This window comes from Trematosphaeria pertusa (assembly GCF_010094035.1).
Source record: "Trematosphaeria pertusa strain CBS 122368 unplaced genomic scaffold BU26scaffold_1, whole genome shotgun sequence".
Classification (NCBI taxonomy): Eukaryota; Fungi; Ascomycota; class Dothideomycetes; order Pleosporales; family Trematosphaeriaceae; genus Trematosphaeria; species Trematosphaeria pertusa.
In genome coordinates, this window is record NW_022987212.1 from 3809642 (window position 1) to 3827474 (window position 17833).

Sequence of the window (17833 nt, forward strand, 5' to 3'; positions counted from 1 at the left end):
ATTTGGATAATAATGATCCACCGCGGCAGGTAATCCTGACAGCGCAATCTCAGGCAAAGCTCGTTTGCCCTGAGCGGAAGTTGGTGCAGCTGCGGATGGATGCTCGTACGAATCGGGTATTACATCTCTTCCATGGCGTCTAAGGCGTGGTCGTCCCGCGCTTACTGTACGACTGCCTTCAAACGAGCGTGCATATTGTTAAAAGACGGTCTGACGGTAGGAAAACGAAGTTTTAAAAAGGGGGGATGAGACAAAGATGGAGAATCAGCCTACGGCAAGACAGACTAAGTGTGCTCGATCAGCCACTCCAAGCTCTCCGTTCGCACTGCTTAGAGATAGTGCGTAGCTTGAGCCATCAATACTCAGCATCTCCTCAACAGGCAATAGCGACGTGGATGTCCGAATTTGTTCGTGGGCAAATCTCGACGTTTCGAGGCTGAGTCCGGCGTGCTTGCGACTGCGCGCCGCTTGAGAGTCAGCAAGGCTCCTCAAGTCCGCAGCGGAGCATCAGGTCGACAACGTCGACAGCCGCCGCGCGTTGCGCCGAGCCCCGTGAGCAATGTGCGTGAAAAATTCACGTTAGGGGGCAGTGCATCTCCAGTGGCCAGAATGCGGAAGAAGGGGGTGGAGGAGGCACGAGGCCGCTGGTTGGGTCGAGGGACCCTGGCTTGGCGCTTGAGGCGGAGCATATAGACGGTTGCGGAAACTTGAACTGCCGCCGACAGCTTGATACTTAAGACGCTGCGTGTCTCTGCCTCTCTGCAACTTCCTCACACCAACAGAGATACACTGCACACAGCTACCCGCCACCCCGTAGTGCTTGTATATCGACATGACCATGGCCGCAGACGTCCCATCACCGCAGCGCTCGCGAGCATCGTCGGGAACTAAATCGCCACTATCGCTGGACCTTTCCGACTTGCCCCCGCTGGTGCAACCTTCCCCTCCCTCGAATACCCTCATAATAACAGTAAGCAAAGCGCTCTCGCGCTCCACTTAGCAAAGCTAATTTGAAGTAGAACCTCGTTGAACCGGAGATCTTCGTCCCTTCACACCTCATCCAGATCCGCGAGACGATCAACAAGTATGCCGCGATTCACACCTGGGCGCCGCTTAAATCCTTCCGCCGCATCGTGGTCTCATTCTTTGACACCGACTCCGCCATTACCATCCGCCAGAAGATCGATGGCGAGACTATCATGGGCTGTCGCGTACGAGCATACTTTGGAATGAACACCCCGCTGAATCCCACCGACCAGCACCTGCCCCTGCCTAAGTCCGACAAACTGTTCTTTATCTCGCCGCCGCCATCGCCACCAATGGGCTGGGAGATGCATAATGAGGATGCACCGAATAGGATCGTGCATGCGGAGGATCTGGCTACAGCGCTTGCGAGGCTACGGGCGGATCACTACGACGCACCCTCACCCACGACCGAGGAGGGGAACCCAGAGACGAGTCCTATCGTTAGGAGGCGGAGGACAGGCAGCTCGACGATTGTATACCACCCCGACGACCACGGCGACAGCCCGAATCTCCCTGCCATCTCGGTCGAAGACACGACCGAGAGCCCCGTGGCGATGACTCCGACGGTGGATGCGATGGAAGGCGTTGAGGGTCCGATCGCCCAGACAAAAGCACAGGGCAAGGCTGTCTCTACGTCTAGACCTCCGGTGGAACTCATGCACCACTGATTTCTCTCTCCTCTCTTCTCTGTATTATCTATAAAAGCATCCTGGCGAAAGCGGAGCATGTAACGGCGTTGTAGTACAACGGTTTCGGAAAGGCAAGTCCCGTGGGTTTCGGGATAGCCTCTGGGATATTTCCTATCGGTTCGATGAGACAGACCTAGGTATTAAGGTACATGGATACGTTGGTATCTAATGCAGTGCTCCTGCCACATGCGTTGAATAACAGGCCTGGATCTCCGCAAGCGGAGGCAGGCATTTTTTGACATCTATCCGCGGACTCGATGGCATTGTATATCAAGAGGACCCATGTATAATCTAATTGTGACCATTTGAACTGGCAAATTTCACGTCCAGTTCCTACAAAGGAGGCCTTCTCCCCATGGCAAGGCAGTTTCCGCAAGAAAATCCGAACTATGACAGTGACATCACACGCTTGGCACGTTGGTAATAAGAGCAATTGTCTGGAGACCTCAGGTGAACTTCCTCATCTCCAAGAAATTGAAGTCTCGGCCTTTGATGGCGTGAACCGCGACCTTTGGGGCAGTGCAAAAATGCGCACGTGATGTATCTCTTGGCGTTCGGTCAAACGTTCGACCGCCTCCGGCTTAGCTCGCTTTCGCCCACGAAAATTAAGCGAAGCGATTTCATCGACAACACCAGCCAACGTTGAAGCAGCACCACGCTCATCTCGACCCGCCGTCAAGATGAAGCTCAACGTTTCCTACCCCAACAATGGCACGCAGAAGCTGATCGAGATCGAAGATGAGCGCAAGCTGCGCGTCTTCATGGACCGCCGCATGGGCCAGGAGGTCCCCGGCGACAGCGTCGGTGACGAGTTCAAGGGCTACATCTTCAAGATCACCGGCGGCAACGACAAGCAGGGCTTCCCGATGAAGCAGGGCGTCATGCACCCGACCCGTGTGCGCCTCCTCCTGTCCGATGGCCACTCGTGCTACCGACCCCGTCGAACCGGCGAGCGCAAGAGGAAGTCTGTTCGTGGCTGCATTGTCGGCATGGACCTGTCCGTCATCGCTCTCAGCATCGTCAAGAAGGGCGACGCCGACATTCCCGGCGTTACCGACGTTGTGCACCCCAAGCGCCTCGGTCCCAAGCGTGCGACCAAGATCCGCCGCTTCTTCGGTCTCAGCAAGGAAGATGATGTGAGTTTTCTCATAGCTTCTTCGCCAATCCTTCTCTTTAAGGGTTGAGTCTGACGACCTGTTTTCAAATCTAGGTCCGCAAGTTCGTTATCCGCCGCGAGGTTCAGCCCAAGAAGGAGGGCAAGAAGCCCTACACCAAGGCCCCCAAGATCCAGCGCCTAGTCACTCCCCAGCGTCTGCAGCACAAGCGACACCGAATCGCGATCAAGCGCCGCCGTGCGGAAGCTTCCAAGGATGCAGCCGTAAGTTCTACCTGCCATACATAACCGATACTTCGTATTGACGCGCTCTCAGAACGAGTACGCCCAGATCCTGCAGAAACGCCTCAGCGAGGCCAAGGCTGCCCACGAGGAGGCGAAGAAGAGGCGGGCATCTTCGATGAGGCATTAGAGGATGGATACGAGTGCATGAGTTTGTGGAATGGTCCTATGGCGTCGGCTCGAAAACACGGTGTGGGCTCTCATCTGAATGCAACTTCCAGGTTCTTAGGCATGGGCATCACGCACTAAGACTGCTCCTCAGGGCAGTTGTTCATTGAATCAAGAAAATGCATCACCTCATGATGTCCTTGCGCCCGCCAATTGATTGTAGAATTGTAAGCTTACCGGCTGGATACGGCTCGCGTCCCGAGCCGTGTCATTGTGTGCGTGTAGGGTACTTTTACCATGGGACTATGATCGGATTCGTGGGACTCCATCTAGGCACCTCATTTCCTTCAACATTGTTTTACCTCTTACATATTCTCGCTGACCAACGATGACTTTGTCACCACACATTCTGCATCCATCGATTGACTACTACCATTCTTGACTACATTGGAACGGAACGCCTGGAGAGCAAAGAGAAGTCCAGCTCAAACACTAAACCCGACCCGCGTTGCTCTTAGCCGCACGACTATGGTCCCCTACTCTCACCTACCGGATTGTAGCTCCTCCCTCCTTCTCAATACCATGCAATCCTTCCAGGATATCACTGCCTCCCAACAACCCCGCGCCACTACCAAGCCCCTTCTTACCACCAGTCCAGATCTCGTGGAACCTGATAGCGGCATCGCTAGCAGCCACCACGATGCATCCTTCTTCCGCACTTCTCCTCCCCCAAACGCCGTCTTCACCAGCTGTCCTGCCTCCTGCTTCAGGACCAGCAGCAGGATCAGAGTCAGGCCCACTAGGATAAGCGATAGCGTACAACGCGCGGTTCTCGTCGAACCACGGCACGGAGACGACTTGCTCACAACTCGGCCACGCGAAGACGGCGATGCGGTAGGGATGCTCCGGCTGAGCGAAGCCGAACGTAGCGGCGATCTCCCTGCGTGTCTGGCTCCATATCAGGCTTGTGACCTGCGCCGCGCAGTCGATGGCGGCTAGACAGGCCCCGGACCTGGTGTGGTAGAAGTGGATACAGCGGTCATTCGAACCACCGCCAATAGCTAGCAGACCCCGCTGCCAGGGGCAGAATGCTATGGCTTTGACGGCTGCATTGAGCTCCCATTTGTGCTTGGCTTGGGTAACTTTGATGTGTAGAACTGCGCTGCGACCGGGTGCTACAGAGTAGATGCTTTCACCATTAGGGCCGTGACGGACGTTGACAGTAGTAGAGGGCTCCGCAGTATTGTTTGGGCTTTGCAGTATCTTCTTCGTCTCGAAGAGATAGCACGCGTTGTCATTGCCGCCAGTTGCAAAGACTTCGCCGTCGGCAGACCAGGAGAGTCCGCAGATCTGCTGCGTGTGGACTGTCATGCGGGCAAGCAGCGTCATCGCGCCATGCCAGCCAAATAGGGCACTCTCCGTTTCGGACGGCCATTCGATGCTGTAGAAGTAGATGTGCCCTGCCTCATCCCCAATTAGGAGTTCTTCTGCGGGCACAGTCATGGCCGAGTCCCGGACAGAAGGCCGTTTTACGGTGGTTGGTCTGAAGGAGACGCATGATATAGGTTTAGGTTGCGTGGCATCGAAGCGTGGTTCCAAGTCGAAAGGGCTCCAGAGTGCAATGCGACCGTCAGCTCGGCCTACAGCGAGGATCGCTTGTCCACCCTGCGTCGACGAGAAGGATAAAGACGTGACATGCTGCGTATCTGAAGTGGCGGAGGCGGACAAGGAGTTGAGGGACTCCGGTGTGTCAACACCTTTCTTCTCTGACCACAGGTGAACGAAGTTCCCAAGGCCAACTGCGAGACATCTGGCGGTGTGCGAGTATGCGAGAAGCGAGCAGTAATAATCATCTCGTAGCTGAGGAGCGTCCAGAACTGTGCTTGCTATTAGCCAAGTATCTCGTCAATCTTGTTTCAACATATCTAAATGGCAAAATTGGCACCGCCTTTCTTGAATGCGCCCGTGATCGTCTGTAAGCTTTCATGTAGTCAGCACAACAGATCCTTGAGGCCGGAAGGCTAAACGAACGCGCAGCAACACCATCCTTGGTCCATGCATTGTCTTTCCAAACATGCGTTGTGCGACCTGGAGGCGATGCCGCGCTGAACGGGCTTGCCATGAATGGATCACCGGGACGTGTGGAATGCTCCAGAACCCGGTCTGTCTGATCTACGTCGAGAGCATGAGCCAGACGCCGTTCGTAGGCTTCCAGCTCAGCTTCAGGATCAGATCGACTCAGGAACATGGAAGTGTAGAGGGGTGCATTAGTTCCGCTTCCAAGCATTCCACCTCTGCCATTGGACACCCCGACTATTGTATCGCTAACGGCTGAGGCTCCTCCAACATTCCAGACAGCTCCGGCGCTAATTTGACGGGCGCCTATTGTGTATGATCCGCGTCGGAGGCTAGCGTTAGGCCCGCGCCGATTCGGGTTCGCTCTCCCTGTCAGGACTGAGTGCGTTTCTCTAAGGCTCCGAAGCTCGTCGTTAAGCCTGTCACTCCTGTGAAGCCGCCGGCTGAAGGGATCCAAGCTAGACGTGCCACCTCTGGTAATCCTCTCTTCAGCTGCAAGCCGCTCTGCTGGTTTGTTTAGCTCAAAGCTTTCTCTAGTGACGTGCGGTGGTCGACGGGAAGGGATGAAACGATCTGGTGTCCGGGTCTGGTGTCGCGGAGACGACAGCTGCCCGCCACGTGCTACCCATTGGCTTGGTCTAAGAGGAGAGCTTGAATGACGGAGAGGAAGCCGGCGGAGAGTGGTTGGTGAGAAGGCATGGTCGCTTATTTTAGAAATCGATGGTCGTTCGGAACTGTCACTACCGGATTCGACTGCACTTGAAAAGACAGGTGTTGGAGACGACAATGATTGCTTGATAGTTGGCCTTTGATTATTGCTCTCCGTCGGGACTGATGATGTACACCCGGCCGTGCTGGGAGTAGCTGCGCCATTGCATGAGTGCTGTGGTCCCCCATTGAGATGAGTCCCAGCATCAGGCGAGGAGCGACTGTTCGAACGAGCGACATAAATGGAACGGCGGAGCGGAGAGCTGTCAAGATCCGCGAACCTTTTCTTGAGGGGAGAGTCATCATCTGAAGACGGCGATGCCGGGCGAGGGAGGAATCTAGGGACATCTGCCAATTTGAGAGCGCCAGGACGAATGGCAAGGTTGGATTTCGTAGGAGAATCCGGAGGAGTGGGAAGAAGGGAATTCGAGCCGAGATCGTGGAAGAAGAGGCAGCTTCGTGTCTTCCGGGGCGAGACTGGTGTTCTTGGGGACGTCCATCCTTCGGTGCTGACAGTCTTCGTTGGGGACAAAGGCGGGGTAGTGTACCCCGACTCCGAAGGAGGTGCCTCATCGTCGGTATCGTACATGCTGGAGGAAGTCCGGAGAACCGAGCGGGCTGGTCGTGGCAGAGCTATGAGGTCTTAAGCATGGCCGAGACGAGCGAAAGTCAGCTGCCCAGGTGGTAGAGGGGGGATGAGGACGGAAAGCCGCGCTCACTCGTGCTGCTGTGCGGTTATTGCTGTTGGGTTAGTATAGCAATGATGGTGGCGGTGCTAGGATGTTGCAGGACGAGAGATGTCCACGGGTGTGAAGGGCGTGGATACCTAGGTAGCAGCCTTCCTCTGCGGTTGAAGGGTGGGAAGGAGCGTGCTGCGGGGAAACAATAGTCCCGGCGACCCTCTCGAAAACTAGGCAGGCGCGCAACACTCCACCTCGCTTCCTCAAATCGACGATGGCGAGTGTGAGTGCAACCACCGCAAAAGCTTCACAAGGAAGATTGGAAGGTGCTAACATCCTCGAAGCATGGCATTACCCGTGGTCCAGGCACGGCGGCGCGCTCGGAGGAAGCGCGGCAGAAAGAGCTTCAACAAATCACCGCATACAAAGATCTAATGGATCTGGTTAATACCAAAGTATGCAAGGGTTCCTTATTGCTACTCATGGTGGCTGCTGACTGTCGACACCATAGCTTGCCGAGAGACAGTACACGATCGAAGTCCTCGGCCTCGCAACCAAGCTCTTGAACGAGAATCCCGAGTACTACACGATATGGAACCATCGTCGCCGCGTTCTACTGGCCCTATTCTCCGCAACTCCGTCGGAGGAAGCGCCGGCGCAATCTTCCGAAGAGCTCGTACAAGGCGATTTGCTGCTCACTTTTGCACTGTTGCGAAAGTTCCCCAAGTGCTATTGGATATGGAATCACAGAAACTGGGTTTTACGGGAGGCAGAGTCTATATTGGGAGCTGACGCTGCACACCAGCTGTGGCTCGGAGAGCTACAGCTAGTGAACAAAATGCATCAGGCAGACAGTCGGAACTTCCACGCCTGGAGCTACCGACGGTTCGTCGTAGCCCAACTAGAGCGCCTAGCCACGTCTGCCCACGCAACCACCTCCGGGAGCCTTGTAGAGTCCGAGTTCAACTATACGACTAAGATGATCAAGACTAACCTCTCCAACTTCTCCGCCTGGCACAACCGCGGCAAGCTAATACCCCGCCTGCTCGGTGAGGGCAATGCCGATTCGAAGACACGGCGTGCGCTCCTAGATGCCGAGCTTGCCCTCATATGCGAAGCGATCAATACAGATCCTTTCGACCAGTCGATTTGGTTCTACCACCAATATCTGATATCTACCCTTTCGCCGAGCTGTCCACCGGAAGACCTCATCGTGTCGGATCTGAACAACGGTGAACGCCAGAAGTATTATGAGCACGAGATGGAGTATATCAAGGAGATACTTGATGACGAGGCGGATTGCAAATGGATTTACGAAGCATTGCTATACCTGGCGGAGGCGTATCTCGAGGTGGAGGGCGGAACGAAGGCTTTTACAACGAAGGATATGCAGTCGTGGTTGGATGAGCTGAAGCGCCTGGATCCATTAAGGAAAGGGCGATGGGAGGATCTCGGAAGACGTCTAGACCTTTGAATCGGCGCGGGCACCAAAGCCATTGCTAAGGCTTTTGTTTCGACTCTGCCGGCGCGCTATCCGCTACTGCTTCTTCTTGCAGTGCTGGTTTTGTAGTTTCTTTCCTCCAGGCCCAGGAGCCTAGCATGGATGAGAGCCTCGATGGCTGCGCGGCTTTCTGCTCAACCGGAGACTGCGTGGTTTTGGAGGTTTGTGTAGCGCTCGATGCCATCGGTGAAGGACCCCCAGTGTTCAAGGCGGATACGGCAGTAACATTGCTGATGCGTTCAGTGAAAGCTAGAGAAACATTCTGGATACAGAAGCAACATACCGCTTGTAGTCCTCTTCTAATCGTTCCCTCTGCTGCGCTTTGAACTCCCCATCGAATGTCGCGACACCGATCGCGACACCTGATATCGTAGCTAACGCAATTGGAAGAATTCGTCCTGCCATTGCACTCAACTACACTGGAGCAGATGTCGTCCTGCGTTGACTGGAATGAGGCAAAAGGTTGAAGAAATCGGACCAAGTCGGCTCGGAAAACTAGCGTATTCTCCACGTGACGGACGCGTTAGCGTATTCGCTAAGCTCGACGCGTCCAATATCATGAGCGAACGCCTACAACATCCCACGCCGTCGCCTACAGCATTATCGACAACGACATGCCGACAAGCCCCAATGTCCAAATGGCGGCTCAAAGGATTCGTACAGGATTCGGATGGAGAAGACGAGGACATCGAGAGCCTCAGTACAAATTCCACAAGAGAGAGCCAAAACGCGTCGAGTAGGCGCGTCGAACATGGAGATACGAAGTCAAAGACCGCCGAAAAGGATGCGCATGCGGAAGAGGAGCCGGAACAGCGGGCTAGAGGGAGGGAGAGGCTCAATGAGTATCAGGTGTTTATTCCACGAAGCACGTCCGCGACACGCCCGCCGCTAGAGCGTTCCCCACTCTCCCCGATGACACCGACCGCGGCAGCGACTCCTCCGCTCCAATCTTCTAGACCGGACCCTGCCACGGAGTATGAAAGGCAGCAGGTCGAGAGCCCCGACCCACTCCAAAGTTCACCTCCGCCAAAGACACAGCGTATCGGAAAGCTGCTATCGTCCTCCCAAAGCCTTGGCTACCCCAACCTAGCGCGATCTACACCCGCGGAACACGGGGAAGACGTAGAAAACGCGCCGACTGCAGACTGTCTTCTCGCTGAATTTGGTATTTCTCCTCTCTCGGATTCATCCCAAAGCGACGTCCTATCCGATCCACCCTCGGATATCGAAGAGCATCCTATGCCAACTATCGGACCAAGCACCGTGTTTGCATCGCCAAAGTGCAGGACGACGGTACAGGTCGTCATCCCACCGTCCACAGCCGCACAACGTGTGACTGCAGAACAGGCCATCAGGCGCGCTCTCCGAGCGCGGAAGCCTGAGCAGCTACATCCTTATTTGATCGAGGCTGAGCGATACCGTCAAGAATGCCAACGCAGAGGAATCAAGCCGGTCCCGAGGGACAGATCTCCGCCGCGAAAATCGGGCCATAATGATCAAGAAACGCAGGAGCAGGAGTTCGATCCCGAAAATGATGCTCCCCCCAGTAGCCCTCCGGAAATTCCGGTTTCTACGCCTGACATTCGAATGCCTAGAAAAGATGGCTATCGAAATTCAGCCCACAGATCCACTTCCGGTTCCGCAAGGCGCAGATCTGTGCCCGCTGAAACACGCAGTTCTGATAGCGTAAAGCGAAGGAAGATAGAGCGCCCATTGACCCAGGCTACCGCGCCTAGAGGAAGAACAGTGGGGGGCCAAGGAGACGCCGTTAGCGATATCTGGGCTATTCCACAGTCTCCTCCGTATTCTAGCAGCCCTCCTGTCAACGGTGCGAGCTCCACATTGAGAAGGTTGGCGAGGCCATTGCCGACTACCCCTATTCCTGACCTACTTACGCCCTCTCATTCATCAACGCCACCGGAACATGTTTCACCAGCTGCGGAATCCGATGCGGAACCAGTGGTCCGCAGCGTGCATCGACCTGCGGCGCAATTACGACCAACGATAACCATTCCCAGCGACAGCCCATCCGGCTCTAGCTCGTCTGATAGTGAATCCGAGCCAAGTGAGGCTGAGATGAGGCAAGTTGGAAAGAGGATAAGGGGTGTGCTCCCTGCATCATGGCTTCGCATCGACCGACAGGCACAGGAAAAGCGAAATGCACAGGCCAGAGGACGCCTCAACGCTACACAGTCCCCCGAGAAAGTTGGGCCCCAACGTGGCGTAGCCAAAAAGATCACCAAACATTCCAGCACCGTGCAACGGATACCAGAGCCCAGCGATCGTACACGAGACGTAGTCGTGCTTTCAGATGATTTTGAAATCGACTCCGACATCCCTCTCGACTGCCAGAGGGACGTTCAACGCTCTGCTCAAGCCGCATCCGATTTGGCTGCTATATTCGATAGTCGATACGCAGATGATGACTCCGAAAATATGGAAAACGATCGCTTGGATCTCTTCGCTGGGGCCAGCAGAAAACGAAAGAGGCAGACGAAGCTCACGGACTCGTTCGCAAAGATCCAAAAAGAGGCGAGGGTGTCAAACACTGGTACCAAAATTCCCGACACTTCTGCGGCTTCACGCCCCCGAGCTTTGGGGCGGTCGAAGTGTACAGGCCCAAGGATAGGTAGACGTACTCTGGCGCCTGCCTTGAGCGTTCTTGATCTTGATCAATCTCCGTCCAACCAAGATCGATCCGTGCCACAATTCCTAAGGCTGGCGAAGAGACAAGCACGTCGGAGAGCTGACTATGCTCGCCAGCGTCCGACAAATAAACATATCAGATTGCACAGGGCCCGCGATACAGAGGACGCCACGCTTACCCTCCACCAATGGAGAAGCGGTGTCTTGAAACCTAAGGCGAACGTTGGGCGGCCGAAACTTCCACAGCCAAATGAAGAACGCCAACCTTTATCGGATATTGTAGACAACCAACAGCACGCTCTAGAGCAACAAGGCACCAAGGGTGCCTCCCTCCTGAAAGCTCAAGATCATCAAACATCCAGGAGGCAAGTCCACAGAACGCAAAGTCGCAGGGACCTCCCCCCCGGTCTCCTGGTCTTCCGTCGACATTCCCCTTCGTCTCCAAAATCTCCCGAAGAACCCGCATCTTCAAAGCCCATAGGGACAATCAATCAGTTTGTTCCTCGGAGATCACTACCGTTCAGAACAGCGCAGCTAGAAGGCTCTGAGACAGGATTCAGTCGAAGTGATCGCAGGATCGCTTTTCAAAAGGGGCTACAGCAAGTGGATAAGCAGTTCAATCTCCCGTTGCCAGTTACTCAGCGTTTGCAAAATCCACAGCTAGCGCGATTTCTCGCTGACGAGGACGCTGTTCTTCCGCCCCTCCCCTCGGCAAAGGATGTAGGTGAGCATGGGGAAGTGTCTTCCATCGAGAAGCTGCCCGCTCGAAAACGCCGCCTCATTCGCAAGGTCCGCCCCCAACGAATCGATGCCGATTCAAGGGAGTACCGTCAGCCGAGCGAGCCAGCTCTACAAGACCTCTTTAAGGACCGCCCTTTAGTTCAAAATCACCAAACGCAGCAGGGAGAAGAACAAAACCAGCTGAATCAGCCGGTTCTACAGGGGCTGGGCCCTTACGGAACACGTTACCCAACTACCTTCGACCTATCCCCTCTCAAAGTCGGAACGTACTTTCATTCGTCCACATTTATAGGCAGCGGCGAGCTGCATCTGGCTCTGCAACTGGGAGCTACTGGCACGAGAGATCTGGACGAGCCTGCCGGATATTGGACCATTCATCATAATGCAGCAACGTTCAAATGCGGTCCCTGGAACGACGAGACATTCTCACAAGTAACAGACTTGATCGACGCTATCTGGCTTCCTCTGGACGACCATTGCCTGCGCGACGGAGACCTTGCGACAACGCAACAGACCGTTTTCAAGGACGCATCGAAAGTTCTGAGATCCTTGATTGGCTACATGTCCATGCGGCTCAGCTTCCTTGATTCTGTCGACCGTCAAGCCTTCACATCAAGAATGAAACAGTTCATTGAGTCCCTGTTCAATCGCTTACTCGCGGCCGATGCCATGAGCTCAGAGGAGAACCCTGCCTCTGGAAACCAACTCGAGTGCCTCAGGGCGATTACATATCTGCTTACTCTCACCTCGCAGATTCGACAGATCGCGCAACACTCGCTCGTCGAATTCACCATCCGACGGGAATTGTCAAACGTCATGGCGAACATGTCTAAGCACATTGTAATGCAGCTACTTCGTAGAGTGCCCCAGCTCAGCGACTTTCTGGAGAGGAACAAGCAATACAAGGAGCGGGAGAACGGCATCCAACACTCCGACATCGTTATTGAGAGTCTCGTTGTCTGTATGCATGTACTGGCGCGTGCCGGCATCCACGGCTTATCATTCTGGGATCTCGTTAGTCAAGGGCTCTCGCCGCAAGCGGAGCAGGGCGTCCATCTGAAAGATTTCGAGTCTCTGTGGGGCACTCTGTTCACCCTTCTTCCTTTCGTCGAGCTGGACGAATCCGGAGTTTTCATTGTTAACCGAAGGTCCTATCCCCAAAGCGATAACTGGGCCCTTGTCAGAGACCTCCTTAAGCGACTTTTCATTCTGTACCCGAGCACATACAGGGCTCACAGCTCTTCTCTCAACGATTACATCCGCACCATTCTAACGAGATGTCATGTATTGCTTCAATCTTGGAACTGGAAGCGATGTGACACAGCGCTCAATGCAGTCTTCGATTTCTTTGCGAAGAACGGTCTAAGACAGCTTCGACGGGAAGAGAGCAGTGGATCGGTTCAGTTTCTGGAGAATCTCGCCGGACAACCTTCCTTGGCCGTGGGGTCCAACGACAACTCGTTTCATATCTTCCTCAAGTGCCTAGCTTTAGGGCTTCAAGGATTGAGACATTTGTACGCCGAGAAGAAGTTCCGCAGTATCGTCTTTCGGTTAACTCCCAACCATGGGCGAAGTTATCCCAAGGACCAGCGTCTGGAACCCGAAAGCCTCGACGCGCTCAGAAACCACCATGATCTTTTGTGCACTCTGTACTGGACATCGCCTCCGTCTTGCCGCCCGAAGCTCGATCTCATCCGGGGTCTTGTCCATCACCAGAACTCGCATCGAGAAGCATGCAAGCTAAATGTCCGCGCCTGGACTAACCTGGCCGCGTTTCAATTATCAACAGAGGAGCCGTATGCGTCAGCGCGACCGTTCGCTGAATGGCACAAGGAGATTACGGAGCAGACGTTGAAGCAATACCGCCTGGCTAAGACCGAAGTTGAAGACTACCTCAAGTCCGGAGCCCTAGGAGAAACCAGCACTAACTCGCTTATGGTACGACAAACGATTGAAAAGAACCAGGAGCAAGCCATCGCGACTTTGCGCGACTGCATTGCCGGAATACAGAAGGCCATCGAGACAAATCCCAGTCAAGGCTTTCTAAAAGACTTTCTCATCGATTCAGGTCTCGTTCAGCTGCTTGAGCTTCCACACCTCGAAGATCCACGTCTCGTGGTGGTAATCCGAGACACTCTGAGGGTTCTTCGAGTGTACGCAAACCTCTGGAAACGGCCTTCTAGTGTCAGCCAACAATCAAGCGAGGACAGCCAGGATTATGGCGACTTTCCAGACCTGGACGATTTCCACATTATCGAACAGCAGCCTATCATGTCGCCGCCGAAGCAAACTCCGCTCGACTTCATTCAGACTCCTTTGTGGCATTTGCTTTCTAATGCGTTCGGCGCAGAATACTCCCCCGATGACAACCTTCTCACGGATTCTGTCGACACTTGGGCTCTCGTCGCTGGTCTGCAAGTGTCGTTAGGTCGGTCATGGTCGTTCTACATCGATTCTTTCAGCCAAGTGTCCTGGCAGCAACTCCGTCGCACGGAACAGACGCGAAAGTTTGGACCTTATTTTATGGCGGCGTTTATCGCATGCGATCCGGTGGCCTACGAAGAACACCGTCACGAATTTCTGACACGACTGCTTCTATCTCTGGTCGATCGAGAGTCGATGCTCCGGTTCCAACACCGCTTGCTCCACGCTATTGCTCGCGTAGACTCTGCACATCCGCTCATGAGGAATCCACCTTTTTTCCGAGATGTCCGTACTGGAAACCTCGATATCACAGCCGACACTTTGCGGGCACGACGACTCGCTCTGATCTCTAGTCTTCTCGCGAATATGCGCGATGATCGACACAATACGCTGCTCGAAGACCCAGGTAGGGCCAAGCAGCTCGAGCAAGAATACGCGGCGATGCTCAAAGCATTCATGACAGCCATGAAGGACAATTATAAGGAGCTCCGTCAGGGCACTATGGCGACAGGCGCTTACGTGGAGTTTGTCCAGAAGATCGTCCAGTTCCTCCAACAGTACACTTCCGACATTTGCCCAGTGGATGACTTCTTCACCAAGTCCCCCGCCTTCCCGTTACCGGCAACAGATCCCACCTATGTCGTCGGTCGGTTATGTGGATATGCTCCGAAGCTCTCAGACGGAGGAGTAGCGAAACAACTGGCCGTCTTCGTACAGACAGTCGCACAGCAAGCTGCTTCCGAAAATGACCAATCATACCTGGTCAATCAGCTCAAGACCGCGCTCTGCACCGACGAGGCTCCAGCTAAGGACAGAATGGCTCTTCGAAGGGTGCTTCTTCAGGGAATTTTCCCAGTATACATTGAGGCGGCCTTTTCCTCAATTACTGAGTTCCTTATTGCGAGGCCGTTACTACAGTCGCTCAAATCTGTCTTGAACACCATGATGCTCGATCTCCGCATCATGAATGACAACAATGTCCAGGACATATACGGCTCGATTATAGCTGTTTCGCATGCATTCATCCGGAGCACTGAGCAGCTGAAAGGAAATGCGCTCCTATTTCAGCAGCCGTACATACTCCACACTGTCACCTTGGTGCTCGAAGCAATGGCCCCAATCATCTCCCTCCTCGACTACATTCACGCCAGATGCTCGAGTTCTACGTCAAAACCGGTGGTTACCGCATATTTTGAGCAAATCAACGTTCTCGTTGCCCAAATGGCATGCGGCATGATACCTCAAAGTATACCCTCCTACAATGGCGACGCTCACTGCGTACAATTCACATATCCCGACCTGTTAGCTTATTGCGCCAGGGAACTACGGTCTGACATCAAAAAGAATTGGAGCACGAATGCAGACCACATATTCTTCGGGCATGGTCACATGAGGCGCGAGGTGCTTGCTGACCTTGGAGGTGTCGAGGAGGAGAAAGCGAGGCTGGTCAGCGCCGTTCGAACCTTTCATGGGAACCTTGCTGCTGTGTATGGCGAAGAGCACAGGGAGGAGAATATGGACGGAAGTGGCTTCCTAGGAGACGTTGACGTGTAGTGGAGTGATGATTCATCATTATGTTGCATCGCACTTAGCATTTTGCATTTAGCATTTAGCGGCATAGGCGGCGTTCTGGGTTGTTGTTGTTTTGTTTTGTTTTGTGTGCTGCATTTGGGTTACGGGACCGAAAGGGACCTTGGAATGATAGTGGTATCTATCAAATGGCATGACCGTCATGATGGAGCGAACGCCGGCCAACCAACGTGCCTCGGTATCGTGATGTGTTTCCTTCTATCTGCATCTCTATTGGTTCTAACCATCACACCACAGCAGCTCACCATTGCTAACGCTGCCCTCATCGATGCCAGCTCATCTCTTCAGATGCGCATTGCTCTGTTTGCTTGATCTCTGGTTGAACCTGCCCTACACAGCTAGCCGCCACTTGAAAACCAGGCAGCTGCCCCACACAGCCCTGAATTCTAGACCGACGTCACTATTCCAGCGAGTCGCGCTCACTCCACCGAATCAAGCTCATTCGCACAAGCCGTCTGCTACACCAAACACCCACCATAAGAAAGCGATCCTCCCCACAGTCTTACCCCGCTACCATCGTTACCCGTTCGCTCGTCGATCGCTTGTTTCACAAACGCTCCACCCTCGCTTGACCACAGCGGCATGGAGCACAACCAAACAGCCTCACGCTCCGCCCGCCGCTTCCTCGAGGACCGCGTCCGTGACGACTGGGATTGGCCCAAACTCCCAGAGTGCTGGTCTGCGTCAGACGAAGAGGTGCGCGGCATTACCTCTTTTCGCGAACGATATTATGGCGAATCGTCCCCGAGCGAGAGCGACGACGATGCTGCTGCAGACCCTTACAAATTCGACTCGCCCGACAGTATCGGCGACGCGGTAGAGAGGAAAGCGCTAAATCGCAAAAGGAAGAGGAGGGCCGCGCTGGAGGAAGAAATGAAGGAGAATGAGGGATTGAGGATGTGGGTCGAGAGGAGAGACGCATGGACGGGCGCGGCAGCCGTGATCAAGTACGGCACGAAACGGCCCGGGAACAGCTCATCAACCGTAGAAGGCGGACTTCGGCAGACTGCGACATCGACTGAAGACCACGCATCGTCGTCCTCAGAACCGTCGACGCCCATGGACGTCGACTCCGACGCCCCGTCACGCGACGGCGCCCGTCCCACAACCATCGAGCCGCTCATACCCGTCGCGCACTCGCTCCTCCCCGACAACCCCATCCGCCGCTCCATAACACCCAAAGCGTACTCGGACATTTTCAACAAGATCGTCATGTCCTCGCGCACGCCCTCCGTCCCCATAAACCTCGCAGACATGACGCGGGCACTCGTACAAGGCTGGCAAGAAAACGGTGAGTGGCCTCCCAAGGCCGCGCCGTTGGATCCGCTCGCGGGCAAGAAACGCGCAGCGATTGCGAATGTGAAAATGGAGCATGAGAATATGCAGTTCTTGGCGCATCATCCGCATATCCAGAAAGGCATGGAGAGCGTGAAGAAGATTCTCCATTTGAATGGGCATCATCACGAGCATAGCAGCCATCATGAAGGCGGGCATGGGAACGGGGATAACGGATGAGCATGAGATTCATTGGCAGCCATGATTGCTAATGCACGTATGGGAGTACTGCAGGTTGCACTTCTGAGCGAGCGATGGCGCCGGACGCGCTTGAAGTGATTCTGCAGTGGAGTGAAGTGGATCGCGCAGGCATGGCAGCTTCATACAATGCTCTCCGTCGACTCCGAGGCTGACATTGTGAGACAGACTTCGCCCTGTCTATCCTCCGGTCCTTGCGCAATTCGTCCATCGCACGGATCGTTACGAAGCTGAACTACTAGGAAGAGGACAGCCTGCTATTTGGGTGAGAGAGGAGGGGTAGAAAGCGAGTCGTAGAAGCGGCGACGGTAGAGTATGCGGACCGCATCAGAAGATATCCATTCCCACAAGGAAGTGCATAGGACGAATACACACGCTATTACTCCGCTCATTCGATGTCTTCTGGTGCGGTGTAGAGTGGTGCGCACTGAGATGAAGGATGTAAGGCACGCACCTTCTATTCGCCTTTTTTCGAGCTGTCATCCATCCCACCTGAGACATGACCACAGCTTTTCGCCATCGCCAGGACGTGCCTGCACTATGATAGTGGCAGCACATCATTAGACGGCGCGTATTTGAATGTGAACTGTCTCCAAATTAATTAGGGGGTGAATGGCAGTGTTAGAGTAGGGTGAAGGTGAAAGTGGAGCATTTTTGTCCACTATTGTACTACCTTCGACGGTTTTATCGAAGTTGCCTAAATAGGAAGGTTGAA

At 54.4% G+C, this 17833-nt stretch overlaps 7 protein-coding genes across 7 annotated transcripts; 5 read left to right on the forward strand and 2 right to left on the reverse strand.

The window, feature by feature from the left end:
- The first annotated feature begins 724 nt into the window (after positions 1-724).
- BU26DRAFT_446136 (calcineurin binding protein-like protein) lies at positions 725-2063 on the forward strand. Its single transcript, XM_033824609.1, has 2 exons — positions 725-970; positions 1020-2063. The coding sequence occupies exons 1-2, from the start codon at positions 833-835 to the stop codon at positions 1692-1694; spliced, it is 813 nt and encodes a 270-aa protein (XP_033691974.1). The 5' UTR covers positions 725-832; the 3' UTR covers positions 1695-2063.
- A 292-nt stretch (positions 2064-2355) lies between these two features.
- On the forward strand, positions 2356-3602 carry BU26DRAFT_513701 (40S ribosomal protein S6-B). Its single transcript, XM_033827681.1, has 3 exons — positions 2356-2851; positions 2926-3093; positions 3146-3602. Exons 1-3 carry the CDS (start codon positions 2396-2398, stop codon positions 3239-3241), a joined length of 720 nt encoding a protein of 239 aa, XP_033691975.1. The 5' UTR covers positions 2356-2395; the 3' UTR covers positions 3242-3602.
- On the reverse strand, positions 3587-6592 carry BU26DRAFT_546158 (WD40 repeat-like protein; the record flags this gene model as incomplete). Its single annotated transcript, XM_033831816.1, has 3 exons — positions 3587-3680; positions 3770-5096; positions 5251-6592. The coding sequence occupies 3 exons, from the start codon at positions 6590-6592 to the stop codon at positions 3662-3664; spliced, it is 2688 nt and encodes an 895-aa protein (XP_033691976.1). The 3' UTR covers positions 3587-3661.
- Positions 6593-6939: 347 nt separating this feature from the next.
- Positions 6940-8452, forward strand: BU26DRAFT_473597 (protein prenylyltransferase). The gene is made up of 3 exons (XM_033825474.1): positions 6940-6966; positions 7028-7138; positions 7195-8452. Exons 1-3 carry the CDS (start codon positions 6958-6960, stop codon positions 8155-8157), a joined length of 1083 nt encoding a protein of 360 aa, XP_033691977.1. The 5' UTR covers positions 6940-6957; the 3' UTR covers positions 8158-8452.
- On the reverse strand, positions 8183-8589 carry BU26DRAFT_558402 (uncharacterized protein; the record flags this gene model as incomplete). Its single annotated transcript, XM_033832560.1, has 2 exons — positions 8183-8414; positions 8468-8589. The coding sequence occupies 2 exons, from the start codon at positions 8587-8589 to the stop codon at positions 8183-8185; spliced, it is 354 nt and encodes a 117-aa protein (XP_033691978.1).
- A 177-nt stretch (positions 8590-8766) lies between these two features.
- On the forward strand, positions 8767-15718 carry BU26DRAFT_513705 (uncharacterized protein). The gene has a single exon (XM_033827682.1). The coding sequence runs from the start codon at positions 8815-8817 to the stop codon at positions 15547-15549; it is 6735 nt and encodes a 2244-aa protein (XP_033691979.1). The 5' UTR covers positions 8767-8814; the 3' UTR covers positions 15550-15718.
- A 109-nt stretch (positions 15719-15827) lies between these two features.
- BU26DRAFT_513706 (uncharacterized protein) lies at positions 15828-17384 on the forward strand. Its single transcript, XM_033827683.1, has 2 exons — positions 15828-17229; positions 17287-17384. The coding sequence occupies exon 1, from the start codon at positions 16168-16170 to the stop codon at positions 17098-17100; it is 933 nt and encodes a 310-aa protein (XP_033691980.1). The 5' UTR covers positions 15828-16167; the 3' UTR covers positions 17101-17229; positions 17287-17384.
- The last annotated feature ends 449 nt before the right edge of the window (positions 17385-17833 follow it).